This window comes from Engystomops pustulosus, chromosome 4, assembly GCF_040894005.1.
Source record: "Engystomops pustulosus chromosome 4, aEngPut4.maternal, whole genome shotgun sequence".
Lineage (NCBI taxonomy): Eukaryota > Metazoa > Chordata > Amphibia > Anura > Leptodactylidae > Engystomops > Engystomops pustulosus.
Window position 1 is genome coordinate 223,093,153 of NC_092414.1, and position 19,821 is coordinate 223,112,973.

Here is a 19,821-nt window from a genome sequence, read left to right on the forward strand (position 1 = left end):
TAATGATTTATTGTAAAGATTGTTACGGACGTGGCAATACCAAATATCTGGGGGGTTTTGGTAATTTTCCGTTTTTTTTTTTACTTTATTAGATGTGTATAAGGAATGTTTGTGTTTAGGGGACTGTAACTTTATTTAATTAATTCTTTTTATTCAAAAGTGTGTTTATTTTGTGTTTTTAACTTTTTCTCTTTACTTTACTTCCACTGATCACTTGTTCGAGCTATTCTTCACCTAATACAGTGTAATACAGATGCTGCGCATGCTCAGTGTGTCACAGCCAGCTCCCCGGAAGGAGATTGCGCAGCTCCGGGCACTGGCAGTCCCGGGGCTGTGATCGGAAACACTTAACCCCCCGGTAAGCGCCGCGGGGGGGTCCGATTACAGTCAAATGCCACTGACACGCCGCGGTCAGTATGACCGAGGTGTGTTAGGGGTTAACACCCGCGATCGGAGAGATCTCCGATCGTGGGTGTTAGAGGCGGGTGTCGGCTATAATATATAGCCGACACCCGCAGCTTCTGGAGCGGGCTCCGTTCTGGAGCTGGCGCCAGAAGCATGACGTACTATTACTGCATTTTGCGGTAATGCAGTAATAGTACGTCAAATGTCAGGACAATCCAGATCTGGACCTATGAAAAAGTTGCAATTTTGTTGCATATTGTGGTTAAAAAGCAGGAGGTCAGGACGGGCAGCACAGGATCAGAATCGGGGATGTAGCAACAGGTCAGGGCAGACAGCAGAGGAGCGTAGTCATGTACGGAACCGGAGTCACAACGGGAAATCTCAATCACAGCACAAGGCATCAGACACAGCTTTCTCTAAGGCACGGGGCACAAAGATCTGGCAGGGTGTGATGGGAGAGTCAGGCTTAAACCAGTTTCCTGGGAATAGCCAGCGCCAATTAGTGGTGCGCTGGCCCTTTAAATCATAGAGTGCCGGCATGCACGCGTCCGAGGAAGCGGGGACACAAAACAAAACTCTGGTCCCGATCAGACGTAGGAAAAAGCTTAGAAGGGGTTGCAGAAGAGTCTGCAAATTTTGTGTGACTTTTTATAAACATAAGACCCACAGACTCAGCTTTATGATACATCAACCTCTAAGATAATTCAAACAAGTCCGAAAAAATATCTGCACAAATGTCCTGACTAAAGATAAATGACCCCCAGTGTCTCCTTAGACCAGGTATTAGCTATGTGTTCCTGCTCTAGCAGCAGGTATTGGGGGACCCTATATTATGTGTATTTAACCCTTTATATCACTACAGACAATCACATAAGGAAAAGCCAATTCCACACATTGATCAGGTGATTGGTTCCCTATGACATAATGGGGGTTGCCCCGGGGCTGTCTGTCCTGTATGAGATGTAATAAGCTGCTATTCCAGGAACACCCACATAGCTCAATATCTATGAAGAACCTCCTGTAGGGCTTTCTTTATGTCTTTATTCCTCAGACTGTATATAATGGGATTGATTAGTGGTGTAAACACTGTATATAGCAGGGAGATGAATTTGGTTGTTTTTCCTTTTTTTGGGATGACATAAACGCTGAAAAGAGTCCAGTAGAAAAAATTAACCACAATGAGGTGGGAGCTACAGGTGGAGAAGGCTTTCTGTCTCCCGGTACTGGATGGGATCCTTAATACTGTAATAACAATATAAGTATAAGACACCACAATGATTGTCGTTGGGATTATTATAGTTGGAAAACCAATTACGTACATCTCCAATTGAACAATGAAGATACTTGAGCAGGAAAGTTCTAAAACGGGAACAAGGTCACAGAAAAAATGGTCAATAATGTTGTCACCACAAAAATATAACTGTGATGGTGTAATGGTGAGAATGAACAAACAGACAAACCCCAACATCCAACAAATACAGACCAACTGGATGCACAATTGAGTTGTTACAATTGAAGTATAACGGAGCGGATTACAGATGGCCACGAATCGGTCATAAGACATCACAGCCAGGAGGAAACACTCAAAGCCCCCCGAGGCACTTAGGAAAAAAAACTGAGCAAAACAACCAACAAAAGTCATGGTCCCCCCATTATTCAGTAGCATGTGGAGCATATTGGGGACAATATCTATGGAAACCAAGATGTCACTGATGGACAGTTGTGAGATGAAGAAGTACATGGGAGTGTGGAGGTTCCTGCTAGTGGACACCAGGGTGATGATCAGGAGGTTCCCACATATTGTTGTACCAAAGAGAATAAAAAACATGAAGAAAAGAACATTTCTGAGAAGTTGACTTCCTTGAAATCCTAAGAGATAAAACCCTGTGATGACAGTCAGATTGGTCTACAAGTAAGAAAAAGTAGGAAAGTGAAATAAATGAGATTAGACATAAAAGTGAAAGTCTACGAGCTGCCAGAGGGACGGTTGTATCACCCTAATGTGTGATCTCTGTAATCATCAAGGATTGGAGAGGTGAATTCTACATTTGGAGGCCAGATCTCTAATATTTGCCAAAATGTATCAAATATAACATTCTGAACACACAGTAACTCATCCCATCCTGAGAGCCTACACTCTCCCTCTAGCTCACAGATAGAAATATAATGGGGCTCAGTTACTTTCCCGGTCCAGTCGCGATCCCGCGGCGCATTGTCTGGCGCTGATTCGAGTCTGCCGGGATTCACTAAGGTCTGCCGGAGTTCACCTTCTTTGTCCCAGTGCATGTAAGTGCTGATCTTGAGACACAAATTCTTTTTTAAATTCTGCAGTTTTTCCGAATTCGTTGGGTTGTCCGATGGCCACAGCCCCTGATTTCGTGTGATCGCGTGAAAACCGGCACAGATGTGGCATAATCCCAGGGCAATTTGGCGCAAATTGGAAATCATCGGGAAACCCGACGAAAGTGCGCGATTCGGACCCTTAGTAAATGAGCCCCATTGTATCTCATAGCGATAAAAGTCTATAGACTTGTATAATGTAAAATCTAAAGCCATGAATTATACATAGTGACAATAAATACATCACAATAATCAATGACAAGGCCCATCACCAAATTATCATATATTCATATTATAATAATTCAATGTTCATCTCAGGGGGCATTTTATAAGGAGAGGTCTGTACTGTCTGGTCTGGGTCAATGATTTTTTTAACCACCATCAAGAAATCCCCCTAAATCATGTACCTTAATGGGAATCTCATCCAAAAAAAAAATATTACTACCATATATACTCGAGTAAAAGCCAAGTTTTTCAGCACAAATAATGTGCTGAAAAACACTAACTCGGCTTATACAAAAGTCAAGAAAAAAATACAAACCGTGTACTCACCTTTTGACGCCCTACAGGCAGGTCCTCTTCAATCAATCGATGCTCCGATATCTTTCCAGCCGCTCGCTGGCATTCTACTATGTACACTGGCATCGGCACACAGTATGATTCAGTGAGCAACTGACGTCACGATCACTGCAACAGACCGCGCGGGGACACGGAGAAGATACCGGAGCATCAATCGATTGAAGAGGACCTGCCAGGGTGGGGGCGTCGGAAGGTGAGGTTTTTTTTTTCAGGCTAGATACTACAGGGGCAGGCAAGCTATATACTACAGAGGGCAGGCAGTCTATATACTACAGGGGGCTGGCTGGCTATATGCCACAGTGGCTGGCAGGCTATATACAACAGGGGCTGGCAGGCTATATACAACAGGGGCTGGCAGGCTATATACTAAAGGGGGCTGGCTGGCTATATGCTACAGTGGCTGGCAGGCTATATACTACAGGGGCCTCGCAGGCTGTATACTACAGAGGCGGGCCGGCTTTATACTACAGAGGACTGGCAGGCTGTATACTAAAGGGGGGCTGGCAGGCTATATACTACAGGGGGCTGACTATATACCACAGGGGGCTGGCAGGGTGTATACTACAGCAGGCTGGCTATATACTGGGGGGGGGGTTGTGACCAAAGCATTTCCTACCCTCGGCTTATACTCGAGTCAATAGGTTTTCCCAGTTTTTTGTGTTAAACGTAGGGGTCTCTGCTTATACTTGGATCGGCTTATACTTAAGTATATACGTTGTTTTACTGCTATTTAGGCCTCTCAAAGTCACTTAAAACTGAGCAGGTGCCTCTAAGTAAGGGTTTTGGCGATTTTCAAAAAAAATTGAGAAATTGCGCCTAAAATTCTGAACCTACTAACAACCTAGAAAAGAGAGAGGAGGCATAAAAAGCCTGAACCAATATAAAGCAGACATGTGCGGAATGAAGTTGTTAGGAGGCTACGTATTTCTGCCTAAAAAGAATTTGAACTTTGAAAATAAAGAATTTTTAGAAATTTTTGCCAAATTTTTAACTAAACACAAAAGAAAACATCAAAATGTCTCAACTAATTTGAAGTGATATGTGTGACAGGCAAATGATCTCTTAATACCCTCGATATATTATAGCATTACAAAAAAAAAGTCCAAAAATGGCCAAAAGAGTTAAATGTGACCTTTTCTCTTGACATCACCTTCTTTCATACTTATTCTCCTCCCGGAGACTTCTCCCAGTCTTTTCTGCTCTCATTTCCTCTAACATTGAGATACAACACTGTCCACATCTTCAGGAATTAAAATCTAACCTAAACCTCAATGCAATGAAATGCTGAAACACATGACGCCATAAGAACAACTCACGAGGACTCGGTACTTACCTGTGATTTTTCCATTCTCCTGCCATAATATTCCTTTTGTGTTCTATTTATAACAATTATCACTTTCCCCTTCATTCATACATCAAAAAAAAAAAAAACTATAAACACTAATCCTATGCAGCAGCTCTATAATGTAAGAATCTTAGGAGGCAGACAAGCCCAATATAAGGACACAGCGGAGGCAGGGGATTGTGGGAGATGAGGTTCTGCCATTACCTCATGTGTCTCCTGTGTTCCAATTTGCAAAGGTTTTAGTGCACGGAGGAGCTAAACCTCTGACGATTGTTCTAAAAAGGTTACAATAACATCCCTGGAAATTTCGATTCCGTCATAAAATAATCTTTGAAAAATAAAAAAAACTTCAAATCACAACAATCACCTGCTGGAGATTGCTCAAAAAAAATGTTAGGATAAAAGTAAAAGGAAGAATCAAGTAGATGAGATTTGGTATAGTGGTATCTTTGTCTTCTTCAGAGCTATTTTTAAGGGCCCAGAGATCCCGCGGTAGTTTCAGGCAGTTGACTTTGTCCTTTCTTTTTATTTTAGTAACAATGGGGCACATTTACTAAGGGTCTGAACGCCGCACTTTCGTGGGGTTTCCCGTATATTTCCGTTTTTGCACCAAATTGCCCTGGGTTTTGGGCGCACGCGATCAGATTGTAGAGCATTGGCGACGGTTTGCATGCGAACAGAAATTGGGGGCATGGCCGTCAGACAACGACAGATTTGGATAAACCGCGGAATTTAAGAAAAGAATTCTGTCGCAAGATCAAGCACTTACATGTACTGGGAAGGAGCAGGTGAACTCCGGCGGACCTTGGGGCAGAAGCGACCGAATCCTCGTCGGACAGCGCACCGCAGGATCGCGACAGGACCAGTTAAGTAAATGTTCCCCAATATGTTGTAGTTGGAGGCTCTAAATAGAGTGTGGAATGCTCAGATGTAAAAATGTATGTTACTATGTTCTGCTACTGAGCTGATGTTGTAGTGTACTGCTACCTCTGTTTTGATCTGACCCCTCGGTTCTCTGCAATTCAATGCAATATAATTTTATTGATATATGGATTTTTTAATGAATATGGAATAATTTTGGTAAAAATGTGCTGTATTTAGAGGCTTTAGTTACCATGATTATATGAATGGGTAGTGTCAACAAGGGAGAGGTTAATTTGAGGAAAGAGGACTCAACCTGTGACATACCATAAAGTATACAGAAAATCCTTACAAATTGGTTTATTTTGAACGTGGCCTGAAAAGGACCTTAGTATTGAAAGAAAGGGGAAAGTGGAGCATTTCTAAAGAATAGACTGTCCCCTAACCCTATCCAGTAAGATGTCCACATCTAAGCCAGTAGACCAACATGTTTCTCAAGTATAGAGTAAAATGCTGCCAATTGGTAATGGACGATAATATGGCAATAGTAAAGACAGACAAAGATAGAGAATAGAGATGAGCGAGTATACTCGTCCGAGTATACTGCTCGGTCGAGTATTAGCATACTCGGACCGGCTCGTTACTCGGACGAGTATTTCCCCTGCTCGAGATCGAGCTGTAAATTAATAAAATAAATTGAATAAAAGTATTTTTATTGTAAAAAAAAATATTACACATGTTTCCATATGTTTTACTTGTAAGAACACATTGAAATAACACTATTCTTCACTTTGCAGGTGTGCGCACGTGTCTCCCGCTAGGTTCGGAGATGTTCGGAACATCTGGAATGTGAAGAATATTGTTCTTTCAATGTGTTCTGCACTTAAATGGTCCTGTATTCGCTGTTTTTAATGTTTTAATTCTATTCTTCACTTTGCAGCTGTGTGCGCGTATCTCCGAACCTATCGGAAGACACGCGCGCACACCTGCAATGTGAAGAATAGAATTAAAACATTAAAAACAGTGAAAACACGAACATTTAAGTGCAGAACACATTGAAAGAACAATATTCTTCACATTCCAGATGTTCGTGCACATCTCCTAACTTAGCGGGAGACACGCGCGCACACCTGCAAAGTGAAGAATAGTGTTATTTCAATGTGTTCTTACAAGTAAAACATCTGCAAACATCTGGATTTTTTTTTTTGAACTGTGTTCTTTTACTGTTCAGTTTTATTAAAAAAATGCTCGGGTCTCCCATTGACTTCAATGGACTCGTTATTCGACACGAGCACTCGAGCATCGGGAAAAGTTTGTCTCGAATAACGAGCACCCGAGCATTTTAGTGCTCGCTCATCTCTAATAGTGAACCCTACACCTATACCTTTCCAGCTGTCCCTACTTAATTGCTTATCCTTCCTTAGGCAGTAGGCAACGATTGATCAACCCTCCCTTCCTGCAAAAATACAGAAACAAAATAGGACAAAACAAACACAGAAGAACAACCAAGAAGACAATGCAGTACAGAATCAAGAGACCATCAGTGGTCAGTAGGCTTATAGTAAGCACTGGAAAGTGAGCAGATAATTAGCTTTTCCTCACCTAACCATCTGCAGGCCAGAATAAAGTCTACAGGAGACAGATGTGGTGGAAATCAATTAACATAGCCAGGTGTGAAATAATGCAGTATTCAGACTAGTGCGGGACAAAATGCAAAATAAGTGAACAGCTACTGTCAGCAAAGCATCTTCTGCTATACCTTCTGCCATATCTCAACAGGCAAAAATGTAACAGTACCTCCACCCCTTAAGCGTACCACCCGACTTTCATTGGTGCATTTTGAGGAGACACAGAGCTTGGAGATCCTTGCCAGAGACCAATGTCCGTTCCTCTAGACCAGTGATGGCGAACCTTTTTGAGAACGAGTGCCCAAACTGCAACGTAAAACCTATCTACTTATCGCAAAGTGCCAATAAGGCAGTTTATACTGAAAACATAGGTTTAAGTATAGAAACACAATAACACAGCTTAAAAGGTTGTACGCTTTTGTACAATAAAAGGGAAATAATCTGGCATTGCATCCTCTTTTTCCCCCACAGTGTTTACCGCTGCAGCTAACCACAGCACATCACTGCTAGTAAAGTACCGGGATAATGGCAGTAATTGGCCAATGACCAATCTTTGGATCTTCACTTTGGGGCTCCCGAAACAGAAATGCAATTCAAACGGCACATGTGAATGCGCCCCAATTATGTCAAAGTACATAGCTAGAAAATCTGCAGCAGTCCTGCTAGTAATAAATAACTACATAAATTCTGGGATACCAGACAGAAATTATTACCATGCACAGGACTGCTGCATTCTGCCTACTTTCTTTCCTTACATAGGACTGATTCTTTTTTTTGTCAAGCAGAAAGTCCTGTGTTAAGTGTCATTTTACAAATGACTGCTTAACACTGAGGAAGAGGCAGCAGTTCTATGTAAGGAAAGAAAGCTGTCTAGCCACAGAAGTCCTGTGTAAATTATGGTGCAATAAGATGCAGCAGTCTGTTACTAAATGGCTTTTGCAGCATGCAACTCTGTATTTTACACAGGCCTGCTGGAATCTATTGCTCCATAGTTTACTTAGGACTCCTAAGAGAGACAACAGTCCTATGTATATAAATTACAAAGAACTGCTGCTTTTCCCACCATGCAGAGTACAGTCCTGTGTCAATAAGTACAGTAGTTCAGGGCTATGTACTGTCTGCTATGGATTGGGCTCCAGCAATGAATAAATAAGCATCAGGGCTGTTTATGGGGTCGGGTGATACAGGAGGCTAAATGGAAAGTTCACCCACCAGCTCAGATCAGATCAGCTCAGCTCATAGACTCCTGTCCTACATCTTCAGTACTTTGCTGATGGCACGTGGGAAGAGAGCAGAGATAAGGCAGGAGACGCTGTGAGTGTCAGTAACTCCTCCTACACACAACCTCTGACCTCTGTGGCCAGCTCCGTGCTGCTGCCTGCTGAAGCTCATGTAAGCTGTGAGCAGAGAGCAGCGCTAGCATACAGGAACCTGCAGAATAACCTGGGCAGGAAGCTCAGTTTCCCAGCATCACTCCGTCCGTGGGATACATTTGCTGTAAGTCCTGCCGCAGTAATTGAGGGATAGGCGCGCGTGCCCACAGAGAGGGCTCTGCGTGCCCTCTCTGGCACGCGTGTCATAGGTTCGCCACCACTGCTCTAGACCATAGCACTTCCAATGAACAAGAGAGTTCTGGACTAGACAGGTATCCAGAATTTCTTCTATGTCAAATTCCTGGACTACAAGTGGAGCTGTTGGATTTCAATCCAGAAACACAGGAGCCACCTGCTATCCACATTGAGACCACCACTAGAGGTAGCGGCTTCGCGATCTGTCTGCTGCAAAGTACCTATTCCTGTAAAAGGGTGAATACCAGAGAGGTCCAGGGATAACGCCCTTAGTGTGTGTCCCAAAGTCAAACCAGTTGGATAGCATAGTGGGTTCACAACCCGCTGCTTGTTACACATATGACCATCTCAGTGGGCTTCGTTTCCAGCACGTCAATGGGAGTGAAATAAGGTCGTGTTCAGATTAGTGCAGTACAGAATTATAAAAACTAAACCACAGTCAGGAGCTAAAGATGAGATGTTAGAGATGTTACATTGAAGCTTTTGTAATTCTTCCTAAACACATTGGGGGTCATTTACTAAGGGCCTGATTCGTGTTTTCCCGACGTGTTACCCAAATATTTCCGATTTGCGACGATTTTCCCCTGGATTTTGGCGCACGCGATCGGATTGTGGCGCATCGGCGCCGGCATGCACGCAACAAAATCAGGGGGCGTGGCTGAATGAAAACCCGACGGATTCGGAAAAACTGCCACATTTAAAAAATGTGTCTCGAAAATTGCACTTACCTTCACTCAGCCCGGCTTGGTGTATTCCAGTGCGTTCCTATGCTCTTCAGCGCAGCATGGCCAACTGGTGGACGTCAGAGGAACTGCCTTAATAAATCCCGGCCGGACCCGAATCCACCGCAGAGAACGCGCTGCTGGATTGCGAATGGGCCGGGTAAGTAAATCTGCCCCATTGTGGCCAGAGGTCAAACTCTAGATGAATTGTATATACTTCCTCTCCAGGAAGGGAAATCCTGGACAAAGCGGTTGTAGTTGACTGGACACAGTGCCTTTAATGTGACCCTTTCTACACTCTTCAATGTAATTTGTTTACCACAATTCCTTCTGAACTTCTTAATCCTCCACTATAGATCCCTCTGTAACCTTAATTCATACATTTGTTTCTGTTATTCAATCCTAGAAATGCATTTGCAACAACTGTACCCATTCCGGCTTCAACGTGATCCTCTTCCCATAAAGTATGTTTATGGGAACCTGCCATCATGAACAGGCACAATAACCCTCAAGCCCCCTCCCTACTGTGCATTTGTTGAAAAGTGCAGTGCAGCTGTCCAAGCTTAAATGTGTCTCCTCCCACCAGTAAAATCGCTCCTCAAATTTTTTCTGACCTTGTCTATGTTGGCTCCGCCCAATTGGTGACAAGATCTGCAGTGCTCACTGCTAAATTCACCATGCAGTGTAAGGGACAGCATTCTGGTCAGGACAAGAAGAGGACAGGGAGAAAATGTCCTGTCTGCTTAGGCTGAGATCTGAAGAGAAGCTGAGCTGTCAATCAAAAGAAGGAGGCGGGGATGATTGGTCCCCTGGAGAAACCGTGACTCTTCTCTTCAGAATTGACTCTTTGTCTACTCATTTGCATATCAGAAAAATGGCTTTAATTAAAGAACATCTACCACCATGATGAAGGACTGAACACCAAGCACACTGACATACTGGTGTGCACCATCCTCTGGCAGGATCTGTTCTTATTTTAACTTCTTATGCCCTTGTTTTTAAGAAAAAAAGAGGCTTTATAAAGTATGCAAATGAGCCCATGGGGCTCCAGGCTCAATTAACCTAGGCTCCATTAACACCTATGGAGCCCAGAGCCCCTCAGGCTTGTTTGCGTAGTGTTAAAAAACTTTAAAAAAAAAAAAAAAACAGCATAAGAATCTAAAATAAGAGCAGATCCTGCCAGAGGGGGTGCACACTAGTATGTCAGTGTGCTTGGTGCACAGTCCTTCATGCTGGTGGTAGATCTCCTTTAAGGAACAGAGCCTCAGTGGAAGGTAACACTTTAACCCTTTACCAGCAGGTATTACAGGTGTGAAGGTAAAGTCTTCTTTAGAAATTATAATTTTCTTGGAAAATAAGCACATTCACAAGGGATTAAATGACAGAATGCTCAGCCATATTTGATTCCTAATTTATTCTAAGGTGGTCAATATTCCATGTGTGGGGGCTCACTGGATTATGGTCACAGAGTCCACTAATTTAACATTTCTGTGGACATACGCTGTAATGAAGAATTACATTTCTACTGGCCCTTTAATCAGTCTACGTGCGGGACACGATGTGATGGAATTCTGTTAAGCGTCTATGTTTACCCCTGCAGGACTTAAGAAATTGTACTTCCCAGTGTCACCATTTAAAATGTTACGCCACATTCTGGGAAGCTGAAAATAAATTGTTGAAATTGTTAAAAAAAAGCTTAATTTTTTATCGAGACCTCTGTTGTTTTACAGCTTTCACTGCTCGCTCCAAATGACAACTGCCCTTTACTCTTTGGGTCAGTGAAATCATGGAGATGCCCAATTTATATACGGTAGGTTTTATTTTGCATTGCTAGATTTAACAAAATAATTCACTCTTTTGTATTAAAAATATTGCCAGATGTTAGCACCCATAACTTTTACATGCTTAAGTGTACAGATTGTATAAGTTGTTTTGCAGGACAAGCTGGCATTTTCATTCATATCAATTTGGGACCTACAGTATATGACCTTTTCATCACTTTTGGGTGGCCAAATGGCAAAAAAGGAGACAATTCTGAAATTGCCTCACTGCATTCACAGCATGGCATAATCGCTTTTATATTCTGTAGATCAAGCATTTTGAGATGTGATCTCTAACATGTTTTTTACTACTATATTAGACCCCTGGGGTACCCCTGGGGTACTTCATACATAGGGGTCTGATTGCTCCTGTTTATAGATGAGCGAGCACTAAAATGCTCGAGTGCTCGTTATTCGAGACGAACTTTTCCAGATGCTCGAGTGCTCGTCTCGAATAACGAGCCCCATTGAAATCAATGGGAGACTCGAGCATTTTTCAAAGGGACCATGGTTCAGGAATAAAATGTGTTATTTAATTGAAAAAGAATGTCTTCTGATAAGTGATCAGATGTATGCAAACATCTGCAATCTATTGCCACTGCCGCTGCCCCATGTCTCCGTGCTGCCGCTGCCCCATGTCTCCGTGCTGCTGACGCTTCCCACGGTGTCTCCGTGCTGCTGCCGCTTCCCACGGTGTCTCTGTGCAGCTCCCCGGTGTCTCTGTGCTGCTCCCCGATGTCTCTGTGCTGCTCCCCGATGTCTCTGTGATGCTCCCCGATGTCTCTGTCCTGCTCCCCGATGTCTCTGTGCAGCTCCCCGGTGTCTCTGTGCTGCTCCCCGGTGTCTCTGTCCTGCTCCCCGATGTCTCTGTCCTGCTCCCCGATGTCTCTGTCCTGCTCCCCGGTGTCTCTGTCCTGTTCCCCGATGTCTCTCTCCTGTTCCCCGATGACTCTGTCCTGATCACCGTGTTCTTCAATGTGTTCTTCACACAAATATATTGTTCTTCACATACTATTTTGTTTGCACCGTTCCGCCGTATCTTCCGACAGGTAAGCAGATGTGCCGAACATCAGTAATCTATTCTTCACTGTGTTTTTCACTTAAATGATCCTGTGGTCACTGTGTTCACTGTTTTTATTCTATTCTTCATTGTTCTTCACTGTGTTTTTTTAATTAAATGCTCGATCTCGAGCGTGGGAAATACTCGTCCGATCAACGAGCCGTTTCGAGTACCTTAATACTCGAACGAGCATCAAGCTCGGACGAGTATACTCGCTCATCTCTACTCCTGTTATAAATTGCTGTGTCAATCAATGAGTTCTGGCTGGCTCAGCAGAGGCTTTTCCCAAAAATATTTTCAAGTGTTGAACAATCTTCAATGGTTTCTATGGTTTTTACACCTAATTTAAGAGTTATTTCCAAAATCTTTGGCAGCAATATTGCTGACCTCGTCAATTTCACATGATGTCTAGAAAAGTGGGTGTGGCCTATTACCTGAGCTGTTCTTAGACAGATTTATTACTTGTGCCTTTTTATAGTTGCAATTTGTGTTAATGCAGAATTACTACACCCCTAAGCTCACGTAAAAAGAAGCCAACAAACAAGTGTGTTACGTAGCTGCATCTTTCCATTTGCATTGTGCAAAACTTTATTAGTATTCCTTTGCCTGGACAATAACTGAAGGCAAATACCAGAGATCACAGCACGGATAACAGGGATGTGTCAGTTGTACCACACAGAGAAAGCTGTAAAACCTCATTTGGAATTTTTTTCCAGCTTCCCAGTACATTGTTCTGAATATTTGGTGCCACTATTACGTACAACTCATCCCACAGATAACAAGCCCCATACAACTCTGTAAGCTGAAAAATAAAAATTAGAACTTTTAGAATGCAGAACGTGAAAAGCCAAAATGGGTGCGGTCCGAAAGGCGTTATTCACACCAAAAACCTCCGCTCCAAAGACACAGTCATAATATATGCTGCAACAAAATGATAAATGCAACCACAAACACTGAGCAAAAAGTATAGAAAAAATAAATTAGCCTCATAAAAATACAAGAGAAAATGATAAATAACCCCCAGTGTCATCAGTATTTTACAGTGCCCCCATTTATTAAAGTGTCTGTGCTAGTTTTATGTCACGGCTGCTCTGTTTCCGCTGCACTACAAAATTCTGCACATGAAGGGGCGTCCGGTGCTTGGTCGGACCACGCACCACATTCATTACTGTGACTCATAAGAATTGCGCTGTACGCTTTATGTTAGAGATGCAACAAAAACAATTGGTAAGACTTATCGAGCATTCCAGGGGGCGCAGGATTCATGGAGACCGTGCACCAGTATTCAGTAACCTACCGCACCCTGTGCATTAGAGACTGCATGTGGTACAGACCGCACTACTTTTGATAAATGTGGGACAAAATGTAGCAATAGTTATACGATAAACAAGACAGAATACATGCAGATTAGCCAAAAACAAACAAGCGGCTTAAAGTGGATGTCTGACTGGACTTGCACGTGGTTTTATTTCTAGCTCCCACCATTACTGAGATATCACTTCCGTTATCTGGCAATTCTGTTCCTCTCTACTGTCAGAGAGGGGAAGGTGGGAAGGGTCATGTTAGAGAGGGGAGGGTGGGAAGGGTCATGTGTTAGTTAAATCTTCTCTGACATTGTACAATTAGCTCACAATCGGGCACATTTACATGGTCACCGGAGTTCACTGAATGAGTGCATTGCCCATGTATAATGCTCCGTGCTACCATTCACTAAGATTGTGCGCCTGCAATCATGAATGTGTTGCTTCCTTGCTCAGGTCCGACAAAGTTCACCATATTTTTTGTGGTGCATTTTAAACATAGGACACAATTTAAAAGTTAAAATACCATGGTCAGTCCGTATCAGTTGGATTGTCTGACGGCCCGCCCCCTAATCTGTCTCGCATGGAAGCAGCGCAGCTTCGCCACAAAAGGGTCGCGTGTGATGCAATCCCAGTGCACACACTTATAAAATACCAGTGCAAGCCATTTTAGCCCCAAAAGGGGGCTAAGGGTGCAGCGCGACCCTTAGTAAATGAGAAGAAGCTGTTGCCTTTCAGTACATTCAGCATGATCTCGCTATGATACAGCTACCAAGATTACACTGCATTCTGCTGCTGCACACTCCTGGCACACTTACATTGCGTTGTGTTCCAACCTGACACTTACTGGAGTGGGCAACAGCTGAAGAGTGAGAGATAGACATTGACGAGGAGGGAAGGAGTTGTGTAAAATCTCTATACAAAGAGCAAGATATTCACAGTATTGAATGTGGCTTAACATTAGTGACCCTCTGCAGCAAGCCTTTTATAGAACTAAAGCCCCAGAGCAACGAGCATTTCCTGCAGGCAACAAGCATGTTACATAGTATTAGATGCCGGCCCCTGCAGAATGGTATGTTCCACCAACCATGTTTGTCAATATGAAAGGTCCTTTGTAAAATGCCCTCGTATAAAATATCCGTCCCTTTGGCTTTGATAATTTTTTGCTTATGAGCGACCAGACCATAAATCAATGATATAATGGCCATACAAAGGGATTTTGATTCCAGTTATTGACTTGAATTTTAGGTAGTTGTCTGTATCAGATCGGCCCCTGATCTATCGTTTTTGAAGGACGTGTCTTGACGTTAGGAGCTTTGCTCATTAGTTTTCTAAAAGCTTCTTTAATATCTCGGTTACTCAGACTGTATATGATAGGATTCAGTACAGGAGTGACAACAGTATAGAACAAGGACATAATTTTCCTTACAACCACTGTGTTAGGAAATAAGTAGATGCTAATGATTGACCCATAATATAAAGCGACTACAGCTAGGTGCGAGCTACAGGTGGAGAAGGTCTTCTGCCTCCCGGTAACAGAGGAAATCTTCAGTATAGTGAAGATAATATACACATAGGAGACGATAATCACTGAAAATGGACACAACACTAGAGGTATAACCAGTACCATACTCTCAATTTTCACTAAAGAAGTGTCCGAGCAGGAAAGTTCGAGGATGGGATCAATATCACAGAAGAAATGGTCAATAACATTGGGTTCACAGAACTGATATTGACTCATAGGAACAACTAGCATCAAAATCATACAAGAAATGATCATCCAGCTCAGGAGAAGGACTTTTAGACAGAACTTGATGTCAATGACTGAGGTGTAATGTAGAGGGTTACAGATGGCCTGATACCGGTCATAGGACATCACCGTCAGGAGAAAAATTTCGAATGCTTCACAGACTGAAAAAAAATAATATTGAGCCAAACAACCCATAAGTTGCACATAACTTCCTCCAGACCAGACTACACGGAGCATGTTGGGTACGATGATGGTGGTGAGGAGGATATCGGAGAAGGAGAGTTGTGTGAGAAGAAAGTACATGGGAGAGTGGAGGGATCTGCTGGAGGACACCACCACAATGATCAAGAGGTTTCCACATATGGTCACACAGTAGATGAGCAGCAGCAGAAGAAAGACGAATGTCCTTAAATTCTCCAAATTCTGCAACCCCAATAGAAATATTTCGTTCACCAGACTTACATTTCTATACTCCATGATAACAGTGATTAAGTAGGACGCAGTCAGTTGTCTTGTTTCTCGACAATATTTTAGGTTCAGATTCTTTAGAATTGTCTTTGTCTATAAAGATTTATTGAATTGAGGTTTTAAGTGGAGCAGAATATGATTTATAACAAATATCACTGGTCAAAACCTATTTTACAAATTGTAGAGGTTTTATAAGACAGGATAGGGAATTACAAGAACAAACGTCATCTCTGTCCACACCTCCTCGAGTGTCCATTCCCTTCCATCTCCATTGTTTTTAATGGCATGAATATATGTTCTCCGAGGCTTCACAGGTGGTCAAACCTGGCCCAAAGGGGAAAATGTTCATTATTTTATTTAGATTTACACCTCTAATTGATGACTCAGCTTAACAAGTCAGATTGCTGTCCCCGTATCACAGGAAGAAGAGGAATCCTTTGCCACGAAAACAGTCAAACAAAAGAGAAAAATGCAAATTACTAAAGGTTCCTTCTAATTCCATGGAATCTGTTATGTCAAGACTCTGCTAATAGTCTATGAATAAACCCAATAAATAGCATAATAACTGTACAGATAAAGCACATATTTAGTACATAATACAAATGTTGTTTAATGTTCCCAAAAACTTCTACTGGGAAAAAAGCTCAACTTTGTTTTTTCCATTTTTGCACCGATTTTAAATGTAATTTTTCTTTAAAAAAGTGAATTTTTGATTTGTTCTTTTTTATACTGTTTTTATCTGATTTTATCTTTGATTTATTTAAAATCTGATGTTTTGTTATTCGGTGTCAGTATAAATCAGTGTAAGCAGTACATTTTTTTCTGACATTTTGAAATTCTATTCCACATACTACATAAATACATTGACTTACAAGAGAAATCCAGAAATCTTCAGAGTAGAAGAGTAGACGTCGGCAGGGACATGTCTTCTCCTACACAAGAGCAAGTATTTGCCCTCATAGGCACAGGATGATTTCTCTAGCCCCTTATATAGGTCTGAGCAGCCTCTGAGGTTTCCAGAAGGCTCCCGGGGGGGAGCGTTTTTATTCTGTAGATTTATTCCTATAATTGGTATTTATGCATTTCTGTTAATGAATCTTACAATTAAAATAAATGAGGCAGATTGACTAACACTATATAAGTATTAGAGATTTTACCTTTAGGCTGGACAGCCCTAAGCTGGACCATATTTATTACAGTGGATGATGTTGGAGACTGCACTGATCAAGACCTCTAAGTAACTTGGTAAAGAGTTAGATGCCAAGATCAGGAGCCATATCCCATATCTGGCCATATTGGGGGAGGCAGCGATCATATATATTCTCCTCAGTAAGAATATATTATCCAGTGTTGATGCTGCCCTAGGCACTCTGAGTGCTTATGCCCTCTATGGTAGCCGTCAAGCTAATCTAGCAGTGTGGGTCAGAGTTTCTCCTGATCCCATCTGTGTTTAGAATGAAAGACATGTGAACACTTGGGAATGTGCACGACGTGTTTTGCATTGTGCACATCGGATCAGGAGAGACTCCTCCTCATTGTACTTGAATTGTGTTACCAAATTTAATCCAAGTGCAGACTGTGAACGAAACCAGAGGGAACCTAAGGCCCCTTCCAAACTTGTGAGTGAAATGCGCTGTCCTTGCATCATACTCGAAGTGAGTGCTGCCTGAATCTCCCTGCTCAAACTCTGCAAACCGGAACTGAACCGAGATGCTGAGTTCAATTCCGGTTTGCAGCATTCGGGCCGGGAGATCCGGGCAGCACTCGCTGAGAGTGTGATGTGAGTTCAGGGCATTACACTCACAAGTGTGAAAGGGGCCTTAGTGTACCTACTAACCCAACTAAACATATCCCCAAAAACCCTGAGCTACTGACCCAATAATAAATACAGTGGGGTTGTCCAAGCTGGGGGGACATAAAAACAAGAAAGCATAGTATAAAAGAGTAGAGAACGAATGGCACTCACCCTTCTTGCCTTTCACGAGTTGCTTTATTGCAGAAAAATACTTGCGTATTGTAAAAGGGAAAAGGGATTGATGCAGAGGAGCTTTACGCAAGTGATAGTCGATTCATGCATGTAGTGCTTCTTCTGGCTTGTCATAAGTTATACCCCCCTTTGCACCACCCACCTGTGTGTCAGATAATTATAAGAATAAAAAGTTTATATTCGTAGCCACATTTAGAGCCATTTTTGCATGACTATACCTAGTGCATGCCGAAGGGGTTTCATATGCTAGAACTTACCAAACAGTGTTAGGCGCTAGTGTACAGTGGACTACAGAAAAATGGTGTCCGCAATAGACTGTGCCGATGCACAGAAAAAAACTACATCAATAGCATCAAGTGCGCATGCGCTCAATAATTAAAGGGATTGCTAGCAAACAGGGACATCATTAACCTTATCACTGGAGGCAGAGGATACAGTGGGAACACGCTGTTGACATGATGTATACTCTGTATACATACAGACACTGGGGATGGGCTACCCCTATAATCCTAAAGACCATATAAACACTGCTCAAAAATGGAAAATGGAAATCAAATTTATTAACCAATAGACACCTGGATTCTGAGTCACCCACACAGTTACATGGAAAAACACACTATAGGCTGATCCAACTTTGATCTAATATCCTTAAAACAAGTCAAAATGAGGCTGAGTATTGTGTGTGGCCTCCATGTGCCTGTATGACCTCCCTACAATGCCTCAGCATGCTCCAGATGAGGTTCAGATGTCTATATGTCTGTGGCCTACACATGCCTTTATGACCCCCCTAAAACATCTTGGCATGCTCTTGATAAGGCTCAGCATTGTGTGTGGCCTCCTCTTGTCAGTATGACTTCCCTACAATACCCCGGCATGCTCCTGATGAGGTTGGGGATGGTCTCCTGAGGGATCTCCTCCCAGCATCTGCCAACTCCTGGACAGTCTGTGGTGCAACATGATATTGGTGGATGGAGCAAGACATGCTGTCCCAGGTGTACTCAATGAGGAATGAGCGTGTCAGTCCATAGTTTCAATACCTTCACCTTGAAGAAACTGCTGAGACACTCCAGCCACATGAGGTCTAGCATTGCCCTGAATCAGGAGGAAGCCAGGGGCAATGGCACCAGCATATGGTCTGACAAGGGGGAGAATCAGGCTACCTCTGGTGAGCACATGGAGGGCTGTGCAGCCCTCGAAAGAAATGCCATCCCAAATCATTACTGACCCACTGCCAAACTGGTCATGCTGAAGGATGTTGCAGGCAGCAGATAACTCTCCACTGCTTCTCTACACTTTCACATCTTTCACACATGCTCAGTGTGAACCAGGTTTTACCTGTGAAGAGCACAGGACACCAGTTACAAATTTGCGAATCCTATTGTTCTCTGGCAAATTCCAAGCATCCTGTAAGATGTTGGGCTGTGAACACAACCACTATCTGTGGACGTTGGGCCCTCATATCATCCTCATGGAATCAGTGGAGACATTTGTGGCCTGCTGGAGGACATTTTGCTGGGCTCTGGTATTGCTCCTCCTGTTGTTTGGGTTGTAGAATTCGTCTCATGCTACTACGAGTGTGAAAGCACCACCAACATTAAAAATGGACCAAAATAAAGCTCAGTGTTGTGTATTAAGTGCATAATTGTGAGATAATGGCAGAATTTAATATAAATACGGCAATTCTCACATGTTTTTGGACAATGGATTGTGTTGAATATTGAATATTGTTCTGTTGTTCCCCTAGAGACCACAAGTAGACCTCTACAGTGGCAACAGTCAAAATTATGCCACAGTTGCCAAAAGTTACAGCACCTGCCTCCAGTAACCAGGGCTGTTCAGAGTAGTCAAAGGCATGCCCCCATTAGTCACAGAGCTGCACTCAGTAGTTACAGTACTAAGCTCAGTAGCCAATGCTGATCCAGTAGCCAGTAATCATTAGCAAGTGCTTCCCACTAGTAGTCACAGGGCTTTCCTCAGTAGTCAAAGG

General features: G+C 42.7%; 2 protein-coding genes across 2 annotated transcripts; both read right to left on the reverse strand.

Moving 5' to 3' along the window:
• Nucleotides 1–1,402: 1,402 nt before the first annotated feature.
• On the reverse strand, nt 1,403–3,390 carry LOC140128765 (olfactory receptor 5P60-like). Its single transcript, XM_072150466.1, has 2 exons — nt 3,298–3,390; nt 1,403–2,311 (listed from the first exon to the last, which is right to left on the reverse strand). Exons 1-2 carry the CDS (start codon nt 3,388–3,390, stop codon nt 1,403–1,405), a joined length of 1,002 nt encoding a protein of 333 aa, XP_072006567.1.
• Nucleotides 3,391–14,890: 11,500 nt separating this feature from the next.
• On the reverse strand, nt 14,891–15,856 carry LOC140128766 (olfactory receptor 11L1-like). The gene has a single exon (XM_072150467.1). The coding sequence runs from the start codon at nt 15,854–15,856 to the stop codon at nt 14,891–14,893; it is 966 nt and encodes a 321-aa protein (XP_072006568.1).
• Between the last annotated feature and the right edge of the window lie 3,965 nt (nt 15,857–19,821).